At 42.1% G+C, this 25,239-nt stretch overlaps 1 protein-coding gene across 7 annotated transcripts in view; it reads left to right on the top strand.

Annotated features, from left to right (window-relative positions):
* nsmaf (neutral sphingomyelinase (N-SMase) activation associated factor) overlaps positions 1-24,002 on the top strand; it is a 177,908-nt gene extending 153,906 nt beyond the window's left edge. For 2 of the 7 annotated variants that reach the window (XM_067251515.1, XM_067251514.1), the window contains exons 28-32: positions 7,897-7,980; positions 8,059-8,209; positions 9,344-9,446; positions 20,692-20,801; positions 23,799-24,002. In XM_067251515.1, coding sequence (XP_067107616.1) covers positions 7,897-7,980; positions 8,059-8,209; positions 9,344-9,446; positions 20,692-20,801; positions 23,799-23,890 — 540 coding nt within the window. In that variant the 3' untranslated portion in view covers positions 23,891-24,002. Of the gene's footprint in view, positions 1-7,896; positions 7,981-8,058; positions 8,210-9,343; positions 9,447-20,691; positions 20,802-23,798 lie in introns of those variants that run through there. The other 5 variants (XM_067251519.1, XM_067251517.1, XM_067251516.1 and 2 more) reach the window with 4 other exon arrangements.
* The last annotated feature ends 1,237 nt before the right edge of the window (positions 24,003-25,239 follow it).

Raw genomic sequence — 25,239 nt, 5'->3', positions numbered from 1 at the left:
AATAATATATATGTGAGAGAACAAAGGTTGTGCCCTTGCCAAAGGCAAAGCACACCCAATAAAACTAGAAAGGTACATTTCCTGAAGAAAATGTGTGTGTTTGCTGAAAGCAGTTGAAACGATTGTTTTGATGGCTTGAATAGTGAAGAAGGTTTTACAAAATTTTTAAAAGAGGTATGTGCTTTAAAAACAAAATGATGAGAAAAAGTGTTAAAAGTATATCTGTCATTGTTATGCATTGCGATATTTTCTTACTGTTGAAAATGGAGAAAAAACAGTGATGAAAAGAGTATCTTATTGACTTTCATACATTTTGAATCATTAAAAGTAGTGGTGGGCATAGATTAATTTTTTAAATCTAGATTAATCTCACTGTAATTTTGGCTTTAATCAAGATTAACATGGCTCATTTGAATTCCACCGAAGGCATTCAGAATATGTGTGCTACCCAAATAATGACTAAAAGTAAGTCTTTGAGAACGGGTTTCTCAAGCCAGGTGGCGCATTAGACCAGGGGCTCATCTCCTGTTTCCAAAATGCATCACAAACTGCTTGAGCAAGCTGTTCTATATAATTGGTGATGAAAATAAATTATGTTCAATAAGATGTACTTGTGTTTATTAACTGTTTATTAGATTAGTTAGCTTGGCTGATAGAGCTGTGCTGACGGGCTTGCCTCGGTTGCACTCAACCAGTAGTTTGACGACGACTCTTCCCCTGCGCTACATCAGTGCTTGGCCCGGCATCTTCCGCATTAGCTAAGGGATGCTTTGCGTTTAGGTGGTATTTGAGACTGGAAGAACTAATTCCGCATAGCACAAGGTGCAAACAACCTTAGTCTTGTCGAGGTTTCCATTGGGAAGCTTCTTAAAAATACATTTTCCCTGAAGCAAACCAGGCGGCTTCATAGCTGTTAGCATGATACGTTTGATATGTTGTCGTTGTCACTGGTGAGTTTTTTAAATTATGATGACAGTCGTAGCTACCGTTGTAAGCACTCGTCACTAGAATGGCCATAACTTTAAAACAAAAGATCATATTTCAAATACGTCTGCTGTTCTACATTGCCCACACAATTATATATATCAACTCTAACATGGCCTGTATCTTGTATTGAAAGTGCTCGAAAATTAGCTCGTCTAATGTATGGTGGACTGAGAAAACATATTTGTCAAAGCAAAGCGAGCGGATGTCGTGGGAGAATTCCTAATGTGTTAGATTTACTGCTTCAAATTGAAAACGGAAAAGATATTTAGAGTAAAGACAAGTTTCTTAACATCTGTGTTCAATATCGTCAACTAAAAGTAAAAACTTTTCAGTTACGAAGCTTTTGTTCGTAGTAACGCCAGCTGCAGTAAACCTTTTGTGACCCCGGTTTGGCTGTTCGTGACTGGCTGAGTCGGATATGACAGTGTTGAGCCTCGATTTTTGCAGATTTCTGTGAAACTTTCTAAAGAAAAATAATCTAGCTAGATTATGTACACTTTAAGTTCAATGTACATACCTTGTTTGGCCAATTTGGTCGATTGTGGAAAAAAGTAGAACCGTTTTTAGTTATGGAGAGCCATCGCGCTAGCTTGGAATTGCGTTATCCCACTCATCACTTCAGTGGTCATAACCTTTAAACAAAATAGTCTATCTTAAATCTGTCTGCTGTTCTGAATTCACGACAAAAGTACGCACATTTCATACGCTCTAACTTATCCTCTATATTGTAGTGAAAGTGGTTAAAAATGAGGTTTTCTAAAAAAGTAATGCAGACGGAGAAGACTTTTATCAGAATGGCTCCGTGAAATCGTCTTGATAAAGGATGATTTGCCTAACATGATTATATAAATATTTACATCATTAGAAATCCCTAAATCTTGTCTTCAAAATGGTATAAACAGTTCAGGTATATTATTTGAAAAAGTCTGCATATTCAGGCAGGAAAGTGTTAAACAGTGTCAAAAATTGACGCGGTGAGAAACAGTTCTGTCAGTGCATGACGTCACAATTGAATTTGACTTGAACATTAAAACCTTAAAAACTTTAAAAGTTATCAATGAGAAAAGTAATAGCACACTAGAGCAGTTCAGACTTTATCAAATGAAGTTTGAACGGTGTTTCTAGCTTAAACGGTGTGAAAGGAGTAGGCGATGGAAAAAAGTGGGAGGAAAATAAAATAAATTAATTAATAAAATAAAAATAATAATAAGTATGCAGAATAACAATAGTGTTTTTGCTTGCAGCAAACACACTAATAAGTATGCAGAATAACAAGTGTTTTTGCTTGCAGCAAACACACTAATAATAAGTATGCAGAATAACAATAGTGTTTTTGCTTGCAGCAAACACACTAAATATATACGTGAGAGAACAAAGTTGTGCCCTTGCCGAAGGCAAAGCATACCCAACTAGAGAGGGTACAATTTCTGGGGAAATTGTAGGGTGTTCTCGCTTGCGTCGGTTGCAGGTGGGTCCGTCCCCATAAGTTTTTCCCATCTAGTGATATTTTCAAGCATTTAACCTACTCAAGAACCCCTTTTGAAACAAGCTACTGTAACAACGTTGTCACCGGCAGTATTTCAGATGGAATCGCGATTCAAACAGTACTGTCTGCTAACTGAAAATATGCCCCCAAAAACGTAAACAAGTTTGACATTAATTTAGGGGGAAATGGCAAATTCAAAAGAAGTTTGCTACGAGCAAGCTAGCTGCTGTTGCTAGCCAAACGTCACTGAGGGGATTGTTTGAAAGCGCCAGAAATTAGAATGTTTCTTTTGACATAAAGTTTAGGCTGTGGTATTAAAAACAGCGACGCACCACACAAGCTTGAGTTTAAATACATTATTTAATGTGACATTACTTATTGTGTACATGCAAGTCTTGATTTGCTTGAATGTAGTACACCACAGCACGATACTCGCTGTGCATCTGCACATCAATCTATGCGTCGTTGCTAACGTGTGCTGACGTGGTGACGTAGCTAGCACTGAGTACCCTTCGTTGACTAAAGGCACTTTTTGCTACAAAAACATTGTAACCTCCTAAACCGTGCAACGGAACGTAAATAAAAATACAAGCAACGCAATTGAGACCAAGACGAACATTTTTACACAGGCGTTGTCTATGTAGTCCAAATATTGACCGATCCTTAGGGGGGCGAAAATAAACAATAAAAATAAATAATAAATGTAGCTGCAAGCAGTGATGCGGGTTCCTCCGCAAAATGGCAAAATATTATAAACATGTACACGGTTGAAGATGGAGAGTTGGACAACAAGAGAGCAAAACTACTTCATGTTTGGCCAACAACAATAGGCTGAATGGGGATTTGAACTCATGAGCATAAGGTCACAAGTCAGTCTCTCTATCCTCTCTGCTACACACCAACTGTTGAGATTGTATGAGTAGAAAGGGCAGAGTATGAGCTTTGGTCAGCTTTGGGACAAAAGGTTAAGAAACGGTTGACATTTCAAGGTAAAATTGCATAAAATTGCGTATGGTACTTCAGAATGATATCATCTTGAAGGCACAAAGGTTTGAAAAACCATCAGTCAAAATTATATTGAGTTTATTGACACAAAGATATTGAGGCAATGTGTACATTTACATAAATACACCCCTTTCAGCTAACTTGTATTGGAAATCACGTAGACTTTGGGCGTAGCTTATAGCGCCACCTATGGACTTACATGGGCCATTAGCGGTCTGGGAGTAGTGAGTGACCTGGTGTATCATTGGGCCAAATTGGAAAAAATCGGGTCAAGGACTTTTTGAGCTATTGAGCCATTTAACGGAGAAATATAATAAGAATAAGAATACTAACAAAAACAATAGGTTCCCTCCTACCGGAGGAACCCTAATAAGAAGAATACTAACAAAAACAATAGGTTTCCTCCTACCGGAGGAACCCTAATAATAGGAATACTAACAAAAACAATAGGTTTCCTCCTACCGGAGGAACCCTAAAAATAATAGAAATACTATAAAAAACAATAGGTTTCCTCCTACCGGAGGAACCCTAAATATATATGTGAGAGAACAATGGTTGTGCTCGCCGAAGGCTTGAGCACACCCAATAATAAATATAGCTGCAAGCAGCAATGGCGGATTCCTCCTAACATTGCGAACCATTGAAAAATGTATATTTTTCACAAATTGTCACTGTATAGAAAAATCCATGAGGTAGACTTACCAATGGGATACCAAATCTGAAATGCAATACCATCAAGATCCACAAGGGCTTTTATTTCAAGCCAAAGAGTGAAGGGGGGGGGCTTGGTGAGCTAGACCCCGAAGCCATTTGTTTTGAGAATAATGGCTGGCTGATGAAGTTATTGGCTGGCTAGCCAGCTCAGCCAAAACCTAAATGGCTGCTGCAGCCGCCAAAATGTTAATAGCTACAAATGGCTGAAGCTGCCACTTCATGTCTACAGATGTGTATTTTATACTGATTTACTAGATCTCAATATTTCCAAGTTCTAAAAGAGTACAAAAATATCGATAAATCACTAGTCCTGACACAACGACAAACGGCATTCTAGTCCTGACAAAACGGCATTCTTACTTCCAAAAACTGAAGATCTAACAAAAGTCTGAGTATCCAACGTAGAAATTAGGAAAGTATGTGAGAACAACACAATTACCTAGTTGTTTCCGCCATTTCAGCTCAGCGTGAGAGAAAAATGCATTGCTTCTTTTACTGTCTATGTCTATGATCATCACTATTGGAAAACGCGCAATTTTAATTGGTAATCAATTCACTGTGAGTCCTGTGTATCATAGCAACGAGCACGAGACTGTGGCGAATCCGGTGTGCAAAATTGATTTAGTTTATCATTTATTTTTTGTGTGTGTATGTCTCTATGTGATAGATATAATTATTGTTTGATGCAAATAATTTCAGCTGGCTCAGCCAAAAAATATCAGATGGTGGCTCAATTTGGCTTACAAAATATTTTAGTTTGCTTTGGCTGAAACTCAAATTGCACCGCTTGGTGGCACTTGGCGTCGGCTTCAGGGTCTATGGTGAGCCTACCCATTCCAGAAAGCCTTGTGGGAGTCAGATAGCTGAGCGGTTAGGGAGTCGGGCTATTAATCAGAAGGTTGTTGATTCGTTTCCCGGCCGTGCAAAATGACGTTGTGTCCTTGGGCAAGGCACTTCACCCTACTTGCCTCGGGGAGAATGTCCCTGTACTTACTGTAAGTCGCTCTGGATAAGAGCGTCTGCAAAATGACTAAATGTAAACATAATGTATCTTTGTGCAACAGGGCGTGGCCTGTAGCATCAACTATGGGTGATATTGGGCCATTTTTGGTGTGGTAGTTACTCTTGGCCTATACTATCAATGTTTTAGGGTTTTGAGAACTTTTTACCAATGCTTAAAAAATCGGAAATGCAATACCATCAAGATCCACATGGGCCTTTGCTAAAGACCAAGCAATGAGTGGGGGCTTGGTCAGCCCACACTCTCCTGAAATGTTGTGAATGCGTCTCGCCAAGTCCGCGCGTGTGTCAAGGGAAAGGCTGAGTGTGAGAATGTGGAGCACGCGCGCGCTGAAGAGCAGGGGAGACATTTCATTGGAAATTTCGTTAGCAATTAGCCAAGCATGCATGTTTCAAACATTCACAAAAAATTGACTTTTCATGTGACAGTCAACTTTTTCTCAGATTTGTGTACTCAACATTCTCAAGAGTCTTCATATGAACTTGTGATTGAATCAGAGTATCAGTTTATGGCCGGCGGATGTGTAAAGCATTATTTTAGCGTTAGCGATATATTCAATTTGCTTTATATCAATCATTTTTGGAGTTATGAAGTTGCCTTTGCACATGGTAACATGTTGTAGTGCCTTCCACCGATATACCAACTTTGGTGTTGATATCTCAAAGATTTGCTGAGATTTGACCCAAATTCCTGTTTGGTTGCTTTGTTGCCAGTTTTGATTGGCTGTACCGGACAAACGGTTTTGAAAATCCAATATCAAAGTAATAACTGAGTGAGGGCTGCTGTGACGATGATGTGTGTCAATTCTGGGGAAGATTGGAAAACAATTGTAGGAGGGGTAGGCTTTCAAAGGTTTTTGATAAAACCGGAAATGGTGGAAAATCTATATAACCGGAAATTGACGTCACAGGGTGCGTTGAACTCGTCTTGATCCAGGGAATCCAATAGTACCTCATTTTTTAAAATCAGTCGTACGGTTCAAAAGCTGCGTGTGTAAACACAAGTCCAACTTTGACCCATTGGTGGCGCTAGAGTGGTCTAATGGGATACATGAAACTTGGTGTAGGTATAGAAGGAACTGTCCTTAATGAGTGTGCCAAATTTCACAAAAAGTTATCCAAGGGTTCTGGGGCTGCCATTGACTCCCATGGAACTAGAATAATAATAATAAATAATAATAATAAAACTAACAATAACAATAGGTTTCCTCCTTACGGAGGAATCCTAATAAGGTTGTCCTACCGGAGGAACCCTAATGATACTAACAAATACAATAGGTGCAATGATTATCATAATCATAATAATAAAACTAACAATAACAATAGGTTTCTTCCTTACGGAGGAATCCTAATAAGAATACATAGAAACCCTCTTGCTTGGCCACCAAATACATTTACATTTAGCAGACGCTCTTATCCAGAGCGACTTACAGTAGGTACAGGGACATTCCCCACCGCAAGTAGGGTGAAGTGCCTTGCCCACACAACGTCATTTGGCCGGGAATCAAACTGGCAACCTTCAGATTACTAGCCCGATTCCCTAACCGCTCAGCCACCTGACTCCCTCACTCAAATAGTGCTTATAAATGCATTTAGTTCATAACAGAAGTCATTACATGCACAATGGTTGAGCCAGTTGTCATAATTGTAGGCCTAATTCACCATACAGTGCTTCTGTGTACAGTTCTGCCTAATGGGTGTTTGCTATGTTTACATTAAAGTTTGTATTTTTTCCTTTGTGCCATGCAATTCTGTAAAATAGTGTTATATTTTTTGTATCGCATTCGCATTAATAAGACACTGACCGAGGAGAGCTGTGATGCAGCTGGTGATTATAATGTTGTAGCACAGTTGCAAGATGCAGGCAGTTTTGACAGTTTGATCAGTAAACACATACATTTCACTGATCTATACTTAAAGTATCCACTTTATATTGTCGTTCTGTAATCCAGCCAGTTGCCAGCATTTCATCCATAAATCCTTTGAGAGCAGCTGATTCATATGTCAGCGCTGCTAACCTGGCCATATCGGTTCTAAAAGCGAATTTGATTCTAAATAACAGTAGGCTATGGTGTACCCAAAACATTCTTCATGAATTGCCAATTGAAAGGTTGTCCAGCAAGTGATGATGCCTAAAGCAATAAAAAATCTAATCCCTGTTGTCTTTCTACTCTAAACCGTTGTGACTTTGTGTAGTCCTGAGCCATTGGTCTACACTGCAACAATTGTAGCTAATAACCTTCCAGCTACATCTACTGAAATAAACCATCCACTTTAGTATTTTTATTAGTTAGCTAGCCAGTATTTCATCGGTAAAATAGTCTTGGACATAAACAATATTGTTTAAGTCTTTTTCGGCTCGCTATATCCATATCATTTCGGCTCGCAAGAGCTAGCTTTGTATAGCTCAGTCAACTCAAGATGGCAGAGTCAAGTTTGAAGAGAGCAAGCCAAACTGGCAGAATTTTATTTTGGGAAATGTCAAACTGCTTATCCGAACAACGTCAATCGTGGCACTGCACTCCATTGGATCATAAAGAGGACCCAGGTCTCGAGTTAATCGTGAGAAACTTGCTGCCCTAAAATCCATTAAAAGAAAATACACAGAGACAGACCCAGACAGACACACACACACACACAGATTCCTGGCATTATTAGAGAGATACTACTTTACTTGATTTCAGGTGTGGAAATGTTCGTGTGCTGATATGTCAAGAACAAAAAGGAGCCAGCTTCAGTTGCTAGCAGAGTTTGAACATGATGCTGGGGTGAGTGTCTTTTCAAATAGCAGATAATTGTAAATTAGCGTTTTCTTTTACAATGAGAAAGGTATTCTATGCTTTTAGGTCAATACAATCAGCTTGAATCCAGCTGGTACCCTTTTGGTATCTGGATCTAAGGATGGAACTGCAAGCATTTGGGACACTACTACCTTTGCATTACTACATCAAGTCAACTGCCACACAGGAACCATCCACGACATAGCCTTTAGTCCTGGTATGTGTGTCCTCAGTCTGTTTGTTTAACTTATAAAAAGACAGCATTCCTCTTTGTTATAGTATGACAGTTAGCTAGGAAGTTAGGAATGCATTGTAGGTCTCGAGTGCCAATTCTAATAATATAAAATCAAAGTCATACAATAGTTGAAGTTAATTAAGCTGTTCTCCATATAATTATGCATAGGGGAATAGATTATATAAATTACTATATTGCCATAATTCAGACCATACCCTTAGGTTTGTGTATGGATAGACAGTAGTTCCCTTGAACACTGCTATTAAGAACTGATTATCCATTTGTCCCTTAGGTTCTGTGGTGAAGCTAAAAGTCACCACTAGATGGGACTTTTTAAAACTTTGCACCAAACTCAAAAATATGTTACAGTCATTATAGAAGAGAAATAGAAAGAGAGCGGCCCTCTGTGTCGACAATAATATAAATATATATGTTGATTTGTGTTTATTGCACATGAAAAATACACTCTATTCCATTATTGGAAAAAGTAGGGTTAGGATTAGGAGGAAAGTTGTTGGCATTACACCTCAATCTACTGTATTAGCTAAGTTAATCAAGGAAATGTTTTGGGTCTAGTTTTTATAAGGGACTGAAACAATATTTCACTTAATACTCTAGTCTTGTTGGGGTATTTTTCGGCTAATATCCACTCTGAAATGTAGTATTTCAGAATATTTCTGAAATTATTAACACCACATGAATAAAAACTATGAAAGAAAGTCGTGTTGAAAAGGCTGTGTAACTTTTCAAACAGAGGAAATTAAACACCAACCATCTGTTGCTGCTCTGACTTTAAGTTAAAAAACAACCAGGAAGTTTCAGTTATCTGAAGAGCAGCTATAAAGTATGTACAAGAGGCAGTTGGCACGACGACAAAAGTACTAAGCTGTTTTATTCTGCGCTGACTTCCTGCTGAAAAGTCCTGAATTCAGGCAAAAAAAAAATATTTTAAACACGTGCAACCTTTATGAAGATTTGCATAAATGATGTGTTCCAAAATGTGTGATTTAGTTGTTCGTTTACAAGGGCCTTTATTTGTTCTCCCATCATACACTGACCCCAAGTTGTAAAAGATAGATTTCTGTTCCCTCACAAGTTCTCTGCATTTTTTCCCAGATAGTAGACATATATTGAGTGTAGGAGGGGACTTCTGTCTGAAGATGCTTGACGTCCAAACGGGCATGCTGATCTTATCTTTGCAAGCTGAAGAGGAGCAGAGGTGAGACCATATGGTTTTCGTTCAAGAATAAGACAATGTAACTGTGGTGGAAAATATGAATATACTGTGTATTCAATTCAAGATTCAATTCAAGATTCAAATGTACTCGAATAGTCAGAATGCCGGATTTATACAAATTATTTATTCTGTACCGTACATTACCTAACAGAGCGCTCTGTGATCGATCTACTGCAGGACACGTATGGCTAATGTCGACCAGCCGACTCGCAGACACACCCAGTCTTATATAGACTCACAAGTCTATTTGTCTCACTAGTCATTATAAACAACTGATAATTAATACAAACAATGAACTCACTCTTCTCCTCAATGTATTGTAAACTACAAAAGGTCAAATAGCTGCTTCATGTACCTTACTGTACCTTACTGTATGTTTCCAACTGACCCTTTCAAGAGCTTCCCCTTAGGTCATAAATATAGATGGGAAGGATGTAGGAAGTGCCCACCCACCCCAAAGGATCTACTGTCCTACAGGGTGGTTCAGAAGCCTCAAGACAAACAAGCATTCCCTTTCAGCCTGAGCCTGTTGCCCCAATTCAAATTTCTGCAAAGTCTCATGATGTTCCTTGACAATAGACATAAAAAACATTGTAATTCAAATTACTCTGGAACCCATATAAATTATTTCACAGTAACCACAAACATTTAGTTGAATGTTGGGTTCATGTACATAATCTAAACTCAGAAATTACACATTGTTATGTGAGGGTTTAGCATTCCAAGTTTCTCATTTAATCCTGGGAGAATTTTACTGGACGGCCCGCTTTGGGTTCTTAATAACAAATTTGTTCTTAAACCCCACTTCCACAGTTTTCACGAAGATTCTGGCATTCACCAATGTTTTCTTATTTGGGATTTGTTCTTGGGTAAGAACAGAATTTCCGCACACCGAAGAGCACTCTTACACACAATTGAGAGCTTTTGCGTTTGCGCAAAATAAGTAGTTATACTGTTTTCGTCGGTTCTAATTTAAAATGGAATATTTCTCTCCTTTATAATTTTGCAACTAATAATTGTAATTATTTTACATATAATTATATGGTTGTTTGTTTTAATAAATACACACTACACTTACACTTCTGCTCACTTTGAATTGCCATTGTGTATGAATTGTGCTAGGCCTATATAAATAAACTAGCCTTGCTTTGCCTTCAACTCACATCAATTATGTTAACGGGGAACCTTGCCATCCAATAATAAGTGACTTATCACGGTATTTATAGGCCCAAAGTAGACCTATTCCGCACACTAGGACTACACCACACATTGGCGTATTTATTGCTGCTGCAGAATTTTGCAGATCGTGCCCTGAGGAGGGAATGCATCTTCCATGACCATACCGATTTATTTGCAGAGAGTGACGAGTACCTGTTGGGACGCTTTAGGCTACCAAGAGCAGTCCTCATGGATATTTGTATTAGTCATCTGTCTTCTATGTTTTGAAATATGTTTTTTTTGCCTCAGATTTCAGATCAAACCATTTCTTTTTCACTTCATCAGTTCTGCGCCCTTCTCCAGATCCAGCGTTCACTGCATGAGTAATTACTTACTGCTTTGTATCCACCGCTGACGCTACTAAATATGATGTGTCGTTTGTCGCTAACTTCTTGCAGCAGTACCACGAGGCCTCCACCGTGTGCACACGGTCCTGCCATCTAATGCCCTTTTATGAGAATTAACGGGGCGTTTACCTATGCTAAATAGGACCAACGGGGCACAAGCTTTCAATTTAAGACATTTTGGGATTCATAATTCTAAGATCACACCTGCGAACAATTCTGCTGTTTAGGAACACCTCATGAATCACACGTTGACTGAAGGAACTTTCTTAAGAACAAATGTAAGAAATAACTTAGGAAGATAACGGTAAATGAGGCCCAATGTGACTAGGTAAACGTTCACCAAATAAAAGATGGGACACCACTGCAATCTGTAGGTTCTACAGTCTCAGCAGCTGTCTCCTGTGGCTTTAGCCCCTTCGGTTCACTGTAGCAATGATGCATGACAGTAGGCCTCGCTGGGTCTGAGTGATGACAGGCAGGACGCTTTTGACCGGACGCTGCCCCCCAAACGAGCTAGCTCACCTGGGGCACAGCGTTAGGCAGCCTAGTCAAGACATTAATGCCCTAATGTAATTTGGTAGAAATTTACCTTCTCAAATTTGTCCCACAAAAATCTAATTGTATTAAATAGCAGTTGACACTCTTTGCCTACCAAGAACTCACCACCAGCAGCCACAATGAGCTATGCTCATGCCAATCATTTTGTCAAATTCTTGATGGGAGGCAGAGGCGTTGTTAGACATAAAACTCTACTGGGGCACAGGCCCCTATTCATATCTTTTTTTCTTTCAAGCTTGCTACGCACAATGCACTATAGACTATTGAAACGCTGCTTGCTTAACCCACTATACAGAGGCGAGGCGTTGTTAGACATAAAACTCTACTGGGGCACAGGCCCCTATTCATATCCCTTTTTTTCTTTCAAGCTTGCTACGCACAATGCACTATAGACAATTGAAACGCTGCTTGCTTAACCCACTATACAACAGTTCAGGGACGCAAGTTTGATATCAGCTTTGGCAAGGACATCAATAGTTAATGTGAGCGCGCACATTCATTTGGGCGCAAATAGCCTACTGTTTTTTTGAGCTTCATACGTAATATTGTTTTTATGTTTTAGTAAAAATATGATGATCGGTAGGCCTATCATTTAGAATCTTTCTTTAGTTTTGTAATGTTTTCTTAGCCTACCTCAATTCTGACTTGTGTGCCAGTCCGACACCTGAATCTGTCTGCGTGCCGAAAAACAGCCCGGTACTTTAAAATGCAGAACGGCCCACGACCCGTGTACAGTTCCTTAATACAAATAGGCTATATAATAATAAAGTATAATGCAGTGCTATCGAAGACTGTTAACAAAATTAGATCTAATACAGTATCTAAAAATGAATATGGCAATTCTCCCTTACTTTCTTTTTCCTTACTTCTCTCTGCATCTGCTTTTTGATGTTGCAAAAGAACAATAATCAGTTAACTATAGTCAATAATGAAAATCAATTCCACAAACAAATTTCCATATAATAACCCTGTTAACATATACTCTATTGTGTACAGTTGCTGTGCTGCACCTAGTGGCGGTTCTACATTGAATTACACCCAGGGCGAGACGCCCTTCGCGCCCTTCGCCCCCCCCCCATTGAAATCAAAAGGCTGTTATGGTAAGACCGATTATGTTCTATACAGCTAAAACAACCTGGGGTCAAATTGACACCAAACATAATAGGAGGGTTACTTAAACATGCCCTTACACGCTAAATGTCTGTTATTACATGCTATATTAATATAACTTTTAGGGAGGAACACTTTTAGTTATGACGTTAAACTATACTTTGTCACAAAATATAGTTGTAGCAAATAGCAAATGTTCGTCTTTGAAACTACCTACAGATTTGAAAATTCCGTTGGCTAATTACAGGGCCTAACCTAAATAATGAAAATAAATAATAACTGAACTTGTAACAGTTTTGTTGCAAAACACACTATTATGGTGAAATGTTATCTCGTGTTTGTTGAGTTAAAACCTAAATATTGTTGTTGCATAGCAAGCATCATAGCAAAAAGGCTAACAAACGTAAGAGTTAGCCTATACCCACCAATTAACATTAGCCCTTCATTCATGACATGGATACCGTAATAATCATACAGAGACATATTTGCATACCTATCTTTTTCTCGTTTCTCCTCTTCTTCAAATCAAATTTATTTGTATAGCCCTTTTTACACGCAAGCATGTCACAGAGGGCTTCACATACGCCCATAGAACTGCCCCTCAACCAACCTAAACCCTCTTCTTTTCTTTTTTTTCGAAATTGGGCACCTGATGGCTTACTTGACCTTTTGCTGTCCATCTTCTTTGGCACTCAACAGTCAACAGATTTCCCATCCCCCCAACCCTGTCACTCACGACCAGAAGTCAAGACTAAACCAATTCACCTTGGTGACCACAATCGTTTTGTGTTACATATTTTTATTAGCCATTTCACACAATTAAAAAAAACAAAAATGTGCAGGAACTTTAGGCCTATATTTATAATATTATGAATGAAATGTGCGTTATTTGGAAGAAAGTCGAGGTGCAACTGACTTTAGCCCACTAATTTTGAGTATTGCACTATACAGTGGACCCCCCCCCCCCTTGTCCGTTCCATTTGGGAGACCCAGTCAGGTGAGCTGTCTGTCCCCCTCCCCTTTTTTAAAACAGCTTCTGTGCACGGCACCTTCTCAGCAAGCAGGGGTGCCTGCAGCTGCCTGAAGGGGGCGCCAATTTGCCAATTCCCCACACAGTGAAATGATAGAAAAGAGAAAACCGCTTCGCGGCGCAGAGATTTTTATTTATTTATTTTATGCTTGTGCGCCCCCCACGTGACATGAAAAAATGCCGCCCCGGGCGGCTGCCCGGTCCGCCCGTGCCTAAAACCGCCCCTGATCATGATGCCCCCCCAGAAATGTTCACTGCCCCCCCCAGTCAAAGCAGGCTGCATCCGGCCCTGTTGCAAGTTTAGGAAAACTTCGGTTTCCCATTCAGTTACAGTAGTACAGGCGAGAGAATGGTGGATAAGACAAGCACTGTGTGTCGCCGTTGTTCAGCAGTTGTGGGCAGTGACGTGCTGGCTGAGTAGGCAAGGTAGGCACTGCCTACCCTGCCAAAATTCAAACGTAAATTTTTTTATTAAATCTTTTTATTTAATAAACTTGTAATTGTATTTTTACTGTTTATTTTTTTGATTTATACATGCAATATGTGTGTTATTCCAATTGTTTAGATGTTACGATGACGAATGTAGCAGTTACGCATAATCAAATAAAATAAAAATTGTAGAATAAGCAGTGCTTTTACTGTCCGTTCACTGCGGACGACAAGCGAAAAACTCACTTGCGCACTTCGATCCTATATTCTTCAACATGTACAGTACCAGTCAAAAGTTTGGACACATTTTCCCATTCAAGTGACTAGCCTCTTACTGACATCACCGCACGTCACTGGTTGTGGGGTATGTGAGTGGAATACATCACATACAACATGCTAACGCATATAACGTGTGCTAAATGACTAAAAATATCCCACGCCATCACCCAGGTGGGCCAATCACTGGAACGAGACAACAATTTTTTTCAACTTCTCCCTACAGTGCTTAACCAGCCATTAGATACACATACAAATAGGGCCCAAAAAATTACTGACGCAATCGGAATTTACATGTCATCTTCAATGCGCCGTATTCACTCGTAGAGGAACCTGGTTTGTTTTGCTTTTCCCTCCGTTGTACCGAAATCGTACCGAACCGTGATGTCTGAACCACGGTATGAACCGAACTGTGACTTCAGTGTACCGTTCCACCCCTATTTTGCGTATTTAAAAGAGTGCCTTTTTCTATTGGCCATTTATTTTCCTTAATTTAAAATATATAGCCTATATTTTCTGAGTCACCACCTTACCGCGGTGGAGGGGTTTGCGTGTCCTAATGATCCTGGAAGCTATGTTGTCGGGGGCTTTATGCCCCTGGTAGGGTCACCCAAGGCAAACGGGTTCCAGGCGAAGGATCAGACAAAGCGTGGCTCAAAAAACTACCATGAAGAAAACGAACAATGGTTCTCAGTTGCCCCTGCCCGGGGGTGGGGCTCGATGGCGAGCGCCTGGTGGCCGGGCCTTTTCCCATGGGGCCTGGTCGGGCACAGCTCGAAGAGACAACGTGGGACCCCCTTCCAGTGGGCTCACCATCCGCAGGAGGGGTCATGGGGGTCGGGTGCAGTGCGAGACGGGCGGCGGCCGAAGGCGGGGGCCTTGGCGGTCCGATCCTCGGCTGCAGAAGCTAGCTCTAGGGACGTGGAACGTCACCTCGCTGGCGGGAAAGGAGCCGGAGCTGGTGCGCGAGGTAGAGAAGTTCCGGCTAGATATAGTCGGCCTCGCCTCGACGCACAGCATCGGCTCCGGAACCAGTCTCCTTGAGAGGGGCTGGACTCTCTTCCACTCTGGAGTTGCCCTCGGTGAGAGGCGTCGAGCTGGGGTGGGAATACTTGTTTCCCCTCGGTTCGGCGCCTGTACGTTGGGGTTCACCCCGGTGGACGAGAGGGTAGCCTCCCTCCGCCTTCGGGTGGGGGGACGGGTCCTCACTGTTGTTTGTGCTTATGCACCAAATGGCAGTGCAGAGTACCCACCCTTTTTGGAGTCTCTGGGAGGGGTGCTGGAAAGCGCTCCTCCCGGAGATTCCCTCGTCCTCCTGGGGGACTTCAATGCTCATGTGGGCAATGACAGTGAGACCTGGAGGGGCGTGATTGGGAGGAACGGCCCCCCCAATCTGAACCCGAGCGGTGTTTTGTTGTTGGACTTCTGTGCTAGACACGGCTTGTCCATAATGAACACCATGTTCAAGCATAAGGGTGTCCATATGTGCACTTGGCACCAGGACACCCAAGGTCTCAGTTCGATGATAGACTTTGTAGTCGTGTCGTCGGATCTGAGGCCGAATGTCTTGGACGCTCGGGTGAGGAGAGGGGCGGAGCTGTCAACTGATCACCATCTGGTGGTGAGTTGGCTACGATGGTGGGGGAAGACGCCGGTCAGGCCTGGCAGGCCCAAACGTAATGTGAGGGTCTGCTGGGAACGGCTGGCAGAATCCCCTGTCAGAAGGAGCTTCAACTCCCACCTCCGGGAGAGCTTCGACCATGTCTCGGGGGAGGCCGGGGACATTGAGTCCGAATGGGCCATGTTCCGGGCCTCCATTGTTGAGGCGGCTGACCGGAGCTGCGGACGCAAGGCGGTCGGTGCATGTCGCGGCGGTAACCCTCGGACTCGGTGGTGGACGCCGGAGGTGAGGGAAGCCGTCAAGCTGAAGAAGGAGGCCTATCGAACTTTGTTGGCTGGTAGGACTCCAGAGGCAGCTGATGTGTACCGGCAGGCCAAGCGGAATGCGGCTTTGGCGGTCGCGGAGGCAAAAACCCGGGCGTGGGAGGAGTTCGGCGAGGCCATGGAGAATGACTTCCGAACGGCTTCGAAAAGGTTCTGGACCACCATCCGGCGACTCAGGAGGGGGAAGCAGTGCACTGTCAACGCTGTATGTGGTGGGGATGGTGCGCTGCTGACCTCGATGGGGGACGTCCTGGATCGGTGGAAGGAATACTTTGAAGACCTCCTTAATCCCACCAACACGCGTTCCGACGTGGAGGCAGAGTCTGGGGACATTGGGGGGGGCCCTTCTATCTCTGGGGCTGAGGTCGCCGAGGTGGTTGAAAAGCTCCGTGGCAAGGCCCCTGGGGTGGATGAGGTCCGCCCGGAGTTCCTTAAGGCTCTGGATGTTGTAGGGCTGTCTTGGTTGGCACGACTCTGCAACATCGCGTGGACATCAGGGACAGTGCCTCTGGACTGGCAGACCGGGGTGGTGGTTCCCCTCTTTAAAAAGGGGGACCGGAGGGTGTGCTCCAACTTTAGGGGGATCACACTCCTCAGCCTCCCTGGGAAAGTCTATTCAGGGGTGCTGGAGAGGAGGGTCCGTCGGATTGTCGAACCTTGGATTCAGGAGGAGCAATGTGGTTTTCGTCCTGGCCGTGGAACTGTGGACCAGCTCTATACCCTCGGCAGGGTTCTGGAGGGTGCATGGGAGTTCGCCCAACCAGTCTACACATGTTTTGTGGATTTGGAAAAGGCGTTCGACCGTGTCCCTACGAGTACAGGGTACCGGACTCCCTGATCGGGGCTGTTCGGTCCCTGTACGACCAGTGCCAGAGTTTGGTCCGCATTGCCGGTAGTAAGTCGAACTTGTTCCCGGTGAGGGTTGGACTCCGCCAGGGCTGCCCTTTGTCACCGATTCTGTTCATAACTTATATGGACAGAATTTCTAGGCGCAGCCAGGGCGTTGAGGGGGTCCGGTTTGGGGACCTCAGGATTGGGTCGCTGCTTTTTGCAGATGATGTGGTCCTGTTGGCTTCATCGGGCCGTGATCTCCAGCTCTCACTGGAGCGGTTCGCAACCGAATGCGAAGCGGCTGGGATGGGAATCAGCACCTCCAAATCTGAGGCCATGGTTATCGACCGGAAAAAGGTGGAGTGCAATCTCCGGGTCGGGGAGGAGATCTTGTCCCAAAGCGGAGGAGTTCAAGTATCTTGTTCACGAGTGAGGGAAGGATGGATCGCGAGATCAACAGGCGGATCGGTGCGGCGTCCGCAGTGATGCGGTCGAGTCGAAAGGCGAAGCTCTCTATTTACCAGTCAATCTACGTTCCTACCCTCACCTATGGTCACGAACTGTGGGTAGTGACCGAAAGAACGAGATCGCGAATACGAGCGGCCGAAATGAGTTTTCTCCGCAGGGTGTCCGGGCTCTCCCTTAGAGATAGGGTGAGAAGCTCGGTCATCCGGGAGGGGCTCAGAGTAGAACCGCTGCTCCTCCGCGTCGAGAGGGGCCAGTTGAGGTGACTCGGGCATCTGATAAGGATGCCTCCTGGACACCTCCCTGGTGAGGTGTTCTGGGCACGTCCCACTGGGAAGAGGCCCCGGGGAAGACCCAGAACACGCTGGAGGGACTATGTCTCTCGGCTGGCCTGGGAACGCCTCGGGGTCCCCCAGGAAGAGCTGGTGGAAGTGGCCGGGGAGAGGAAAGTCTGGGCCTCCCTGCTTAGGTTGCTGCCCCCGCGACCCAACCCCCGGACAAGCGGAAGATGATGGATGGATGGATAGCCTATATATTGGTTAACAGTAATACCAAATGTATAATGTTTTTAGAAAAATTAAAACAATATGGTTTGGATATTAGATATTGGATATTAGAATGTTCTAAATGTTGACAATGCAGCTGCTTGCACTTGACGCCTCAGGTACTGCCGCATCTTCGGACTGCAGACTCTCTCCCTCACTTAGCTTGGCTTTTACCGGTCTAAACATTTGTTTTTACATTTTGCAGCATTTTGCCCGAGTGCCCGTTGTTTTTTGTCTCTTGCTTTTTCCGCACCACCCTTTTGTCCTTTTCTTTTCCTTTCCATTTCTTTGCAAAAGAGACAACAATGTTTTTAGCAATAGCTAAATACGTCTCGGTTGCAAACGACTTTTAAAACTGCACGCAAACTCATTGCTTCCACCCACTCCAACGAACTGTCCGTACCTGGAAAACGATTGATTTTTGACCAATCGCGATCTGTAAACCGGACGGACAAGTGCACCATTCAAGTTTACACAGGGGGAATCCCCACCCCCACCCTTTGGATTTTGGATCATTCCAGTTAAACAGTTGCTTGGTATTCATGCCGTCCTCAAAGTGAGCGTAAATTTTTTTTTTGCATAGTGCCGTGGCCATAGCGGTTGTTAGTTGGACCGGCCATTCGGGAAATCTCCTGATGGCCAGTCCGACACTGGCCGCAGTGGCTATTTGGCAAGCTCAGAGCGCGCTGACATGGAATTCTGCGGGCATCGGTTTGTGTTTTCAGTTAAACTGCTTTGATTTTACAAGCATTGATTGGGATACTGCGTGATTTTTTTCCGAGATTATCAATAAATTAATGCACTGACTAATAAAGTAAATTGTTAAAACTTTAGATTTTACTGGGGCACAGCAGATTTATACTGGGGCACGTACCCCAGTAAAAAGGGTCTAATGATGCCCCTGATGGGAGGCCTTCATAGGCTTATTTGAACAATAAAGCCAGAGAGCTTTATAACAACTCCCCCTTCCAATGGTATTATACTATTGGAAGTATATATATAGAGCAAGCGATACCATCCAATATTTATTATTTATAAACATTTTAATTTTCAATGAAAGGTCTGCAACCAATAATGTTTCAAGAAACTTATGGCAGATGCACATTTTTGTAGGCCTATTGCTATTCCAATGCAGAGAGGGCCAGATGCAATGCTGAGTGACACCAGTTTAGTCCAATTTATTTGCTAATTGGTTTTCATATATTGAATACATGTCTATCAATAGTGTGATCACCTACAGGAGATATGATCCAGACTCAATATACGGTCATCATTTTAGTTCAGGTTAGCTTAATGATGAATTGTGAAAATATTTTGTGTGTCCATAACTTGATACCACCTCCACCTAGAAAGTGCAAAATTCACTACTATTTAAAATGGTATCTCAGACGATGGCCAACCTCATGCTAAGTTAAACATTTTTGCAAACGCAATACTACTAAAATAATAGTTTGCATCAGCCGTACATTTAATTCCCTCACTATACTATGATTTTATACTAATACTATACTAAGTTTTTGAAATATTCATGTCTATATACAGTATATTAAACAAATAAGTCTACTATACATAGTTAACATGGTTAGATCTGTCATTGAGATAATTAAAATAATTTACGATTGTTACAAAAATTCATGTGACAAATAAAAATGACATGAAAACATGTCTACGAAAACATGAACATATGACTTGAAAAAATAACTTCTTATGCTGCATCAATGTTATCGAAAAATAAACATCTGAAATAGAATAGCTGCATGAGGTGAAGCTGAATATTAAATGAACTCTAATCAACTGAAGCCCATTCTGTGACAAAGGTTAATCAGATATCTTAGATACACAACATAAACGTAACATTACACAACAGGACCGCATGCTCTGGCAATGCTAACCAATCAGAGCTCAAGGTGCTCTGATGCCCAAAATTCTGCTATAACCAATCAGAAATAAAGAAACTCACAAGATCATTGTTTTCATGATCGATCGTCACTGTCACGTTCGGGTACTTGAGTACTTTAGTGCTCGTGCCTGACCCTACTAGTGACACACAGGGGTAACCTTAGCCGGTCCATCTGTAAACTGTCTGGAGACAGTGAAGTTCTTCATCCCCTGCCAGATGTCCCTCACCCTGTCCTGCCTCAGCTGGTCCTCCTTGGCCCTGTATGCTCACTTCCCCTCCCTGATCCGCACCCTCAGCTCCTTCTGGACATTCACTTTGTCCCTATGGCCATCTCTGAAGGGAAGTGAGGAGGGATGAGGGGAGGGAAGAGGGGTGGGAAGTGGGGAGGGATGAGGAAAGAGTCCAAGGAGTGCATCAGGGTTCCCAACCTACATTGTGGGAGAAGGCATAGGGAAAAACAGATTCTCACAGTCTCAGTTATTTTCAATCTGGTCATTTTTGTAGATCAAAAGGGATGCATGTTAGGGTATAGGATCAGAGCTGAACACTGACCTCAGACTGTCTTTGGGAGTAGGTGCTTCTGCTGGGATGGAAATACAGTCCTTACTGGAGGACAGTCTGGAGACCTGCTTTTCTGGAATCTGCTCAGCAGCAAAGTGACCAGTAGGATCCCTGGACATTCAGGTGTGCCACACATCAATACTGTAACATAAATGCCAGATTTATATCAGTCACATTCTATCACTGCCATATTCAGTAGTGGTACGTTATATGTTGTGAATAAATTGGATAAATGCTCCTTCTTTTTCATTAATGTTGTACTTTGCTTTACATATTGTACAAACTATACATATTCAATTAACATAATGTAGTGGTTATTTATGTTGATGTCCAGTTAAGCCTATTAATGTTTGATTCTATTCCTTACTTTTTAAATTATTTGTGCTTTTTTTAAGTGATTTGTGTTATCAATTGTATTGTATTGCAAACTAGAGAGTGTACAATTTCTGGGGAGATTGTAGGGTGTGCTTGGTTGCGTCGGTTGCACAGGGGTCCGTTTTTTTATGAAATTTTTACAACTGATATTTCTGTATATTTTATATAAAATTGCATAGGGCCTACTTATTATTTATAAAGATTACATAGATTTAAAAGCATCTTTTTTTGCTGCTCATTTACAACTCAAAATACGAGTGAAGTGTAGAATGAAATATGATGTCTTCTCATGTCCCCTGCAAGAGGCAGCCTCATAGCTGAATCAAAACAAATACATTTGGCAGACCGGTGTAAAAATTGACCTAATCTCTATGACTTAAACATCCTTTTAAGTTTTCCCTTCTCGTGATATTTTCAGCCATTTAGCCTACTCATATTGCATTCATTCATTAATAAAGAACCCCCTTTGAAGATTATTCTACGACGTTACCAGCAGTAGAAGATGTGATTCAAACAGTACCATCTGCTAACTGAAAATATGCCCCCAAAAACGTAAATAAGCTTGACATTTATTTAGTGGAAAATCGCTCATTCATAAAAAGCTCACTGGTAGCGGTCATTGTCAGTAACAACGCAAAACTCGATATAGCCCTGTGTGGAGAAGCTGCCCCGGTAAATTCTACTACAGTACAGTACTAGACTACTGCTGTGTTCGTCTTGGTAGCGATTGCGTTGGTTGAATTCGATTTAACGTTCCGTTGTACGGTTTAGGCTGAAGTTAATTATTTTCATGAACAGATTGACAAAGTTTAGGCTGTGGCAATGAAGTTCAGGTTAGTAGTCAGATAGTTTCACCTATTGAAAGACTTTTGATTTAAGTAAGTTTGACTTCCTAAACAGCTGTGTAGATGTTTTTGTAGTGTGTCTAGCGTATAGTGATGGGAAGTTCGGATCATTTTACTGATTCGGTTCTTTGAATCTCGGGGTGGGGTAGAGGGGTGGGCTATCCGTCCACTGCAAACACGTATCATATTATCATGTAGGTGCATGACATGTGCACCAGCAGATACTATTTTAAAAGAAATTCCTGCATTAAAATAATGTATCATGACAGTTTGTATGATTTGGTCATTTATTATCACACTAGCATTTAATTATCACGGCAAACAATTACACTGCACTAAACTGTAAGTGTAAATGTAAAGTGAAAATAACAAAACCAGTCAGTATGATGACTTGAGCGGATATCATTCACGTCTTACTAAAACAGCGGCCACGCGAAAGGGAATGAGGAAACTGTTTCCTCAACTAAAAAATACAATGCGGGTCACGTGAAAAAAGGATTCCAAAGACTCGTAGAAAGACAGAGTCGGGAAATGAATGAATCGTTTGTTTCCTCCAGTACAGAGCCTATGCAGGTCACGTGAAAAATGATCCAAAGACTCGTAGAAAGACCGAGTCGGGAAATGAACGAATCGTTAGTTTCCTCTAGCTACGACTACAGAGCCTATGCAGGTCACGTGAAAAATGATCCAAAGACTCGTACCCGAAGACCGAGTCGGGAAATGAATGAATCATTTCTGTTTACTTGGACGAAACTATGCAACAGTCCCGATGCGCGGCCACGAGAAAATGAACGGATCACTCTTTGAGAGGACTCGTTACTCCCGAGTCCTTGTAAGGATTCGTTCAAAATTAACGAATTGTTCACGAACAACACATCACTACTCGCGTAGGCTACAGCATTGCATTGAGCAACCCGGGTTCAAACCACAGGTAATGATAATTTCGCCCACAAATCGTTTACTTGTAATGTAATGTCATAATAAATCCTACAACGAAAATGTATTTGTGAGGAATGTTTATTTTAACGATTGAAAACAGATGCATCATAGACCACTGTAGTATGTGTTGCCCGGGCAACAGAGGCTGATGTCATGATGCTAATGCTTCAGTGAAATAGTAGACTACCGTTTCCAAAAGTAGATGTGGGCCTACTTTCTTAATAATATCAGCAAATATTGTACATTACATTTCACAATTGTGTTTCACATCACAAAGTAAAATGAGTAAATAGTTATCACCCTGGCCTCTTTGCTTGTGGCGTTTCTGCAGCTGCCTTGCAGTAAAGCTACAGTTAGCCTAGCTATCCCCCAAGTTAACAGATGCGAAACGAATGTTCTGCTACAGGTAGTCACGCGTATTTTTGTGACGTTAGTGACGTTAGTAACGTCAGTGACTGTGGCTGTGGCTAGCAAATTAGCCACCGTTAGCTTCACTTTTCACCACAAAAACGCAATTTCTACTTAAACCATGCAACGGAACGTAAATAAAAATACAACCAATGCAATCGCTACCAATACGAAAGTTTTGACACCTAGGTTGTCTATGTAGTCCAAATATTGACTGATACTTAGGGGGGCGAAAATAAACAATAATAATAATATATATGTGAGAGAACAAAGGTTGTGCTCTCGCCGAAGGCTTGAGCACACCCAATGAGGGCTCACCTGTAAAAGATGCAAGACATTGTTTGATAAACAGGCTATTTTTGAAGAAGATTTGACAAGAATTGTAGGAGTAGTGAAAAAACGCTTTTCCTTAACATTCAAAACGGCGGAGAATCTATATCTATATAAATCTATATCTATATAAAATTAGCCTTTGAATTCACCCTGTTGTCAGATGTTACTGTTCCACATTACGTTGTTAATTTATATTAACTACAACTTCTCCTTCAAATAGGTATGGTCACAGCCATGTGGATGAATGAGCAGTGTAGTTCTTTGATAACAGGCGGAGAGGACAAGCACATCATCTTCTGGAAACCTGAATGATAAAATCAGGGCTTGATAAGATTGTAAACATGTCTCCAATAAACTCTCACACTTTAATATCATGTATCTGTGTTATTTGGCTCTGACCAAAGAGGCTATACCAATCACTTCAAGTTACTACATATGCAGGGTGGTAGACTCATCTGAAGAATAATACTTAATCTACTGCTCTAACACTGCATCAAACTCACAGGCGTCACATTCTGAGTGGGGATGGCATTTAAAACCAAGCAGGTTTGACTTGGTTCCTGCTGCTGTGCGTTAAATTTGTGAATTAAAACTGTTTCTCTCTGTCATGAGCCATGCTACCATAGCTTATATACTTTTTTTTTTTTATTCTGTGTGATGTGATGTTACTAAAGTATTTTTTCTGCCTGAGGAATATTATCATATTATCCACTGCAGCTCCCTCGATGTGTATGGGGTCGTGACCCCCCCTCTGCAGCTTCCTGAAATCCACCATCATCTCCTTGGTTTTGCAGACGTTGAGAGACAAGTTGTTGTCTTGGCACCATGCTACCAAGCCCCTTACCTCATCAATTTGGCCACATCAATTTGATGGCTGTAACTAACAAACGGCTATACTTCTTGAGGAGAAGTTTGGCATGTTTGCTAAAACTTTAATAAACTTCTATAGATGCACCATCGAGAGCATCCTCTCAGGCTGCATCACTGCCTGGTATGGTAGCTGCTCCGCTGCCGATCGCAAGGCCCTGCAGAGGGTGATGAAGACAGCGGAGCGTATCACCGGCAGCCATCTCCCCTCCGTGCAAGGCATCTATAACATTAGATGCCTGAGAAAAGCACGGAACATTGTAAAGTATTTTATATGTGGCCCCCCCCTTTTTAAGGGACCAAAAGTAATTGGACAATTGGCTGCTCAGCTGTTCCATGGCCAGGTGTATGTTATTCCCTCATGAAGGGAGTTCGTTATTTCATTGACAAGGAGCAGATAAAAGGTCTAGAGTTCATTTCAAGTATGGTATTTGTGTTTGGAATCTGTTGATGTCAACTCTCAATATGAAGTCCAAAGAGCTGTCACCATCAGTGAAGCAAGCCATCGTTAGTCTGAAAAATCAAAACAAACCTATCAGAGAGATAGCAAAAACATTAGATGTGGCCAAATCACTGTTTGGTACATTCTTAAAAAGAACGAACGCACTGGTGAGCTCAGCAACACCAAAAGACCCGGAAGACCACGGAAAACAACTGTGGTGGATGACAGAAGAATTCTTTCCCTGGTGAAGAAAAACCCCTTCACAACAGTTGGCCAGATCAAGAACACTCTCCAGGAGGTAGGCGTATCTGTGTCAAAGTCAACAATTAAGAGAAGACTTCACCAGAGTAAA

Source organism: Osmerus mordax, chromosome 15 (assembly GCF_038355195.1).
Source record: "Osmerus mordax isolate fOsmMor3 chromosome 15, fOsmMor3.pri, whole genome shotgun sequence".
In the NCBI taxonomy this organism is placed as follows: Eukaryota; Metazoa; Chordata; class Actinopteri; order Osmeriformes; family Osmeridae; genus Osmerus; species Osmerus mordax.
This window is presented reverse-complemented; position numbering and strand designations above follow the sequence as displayed.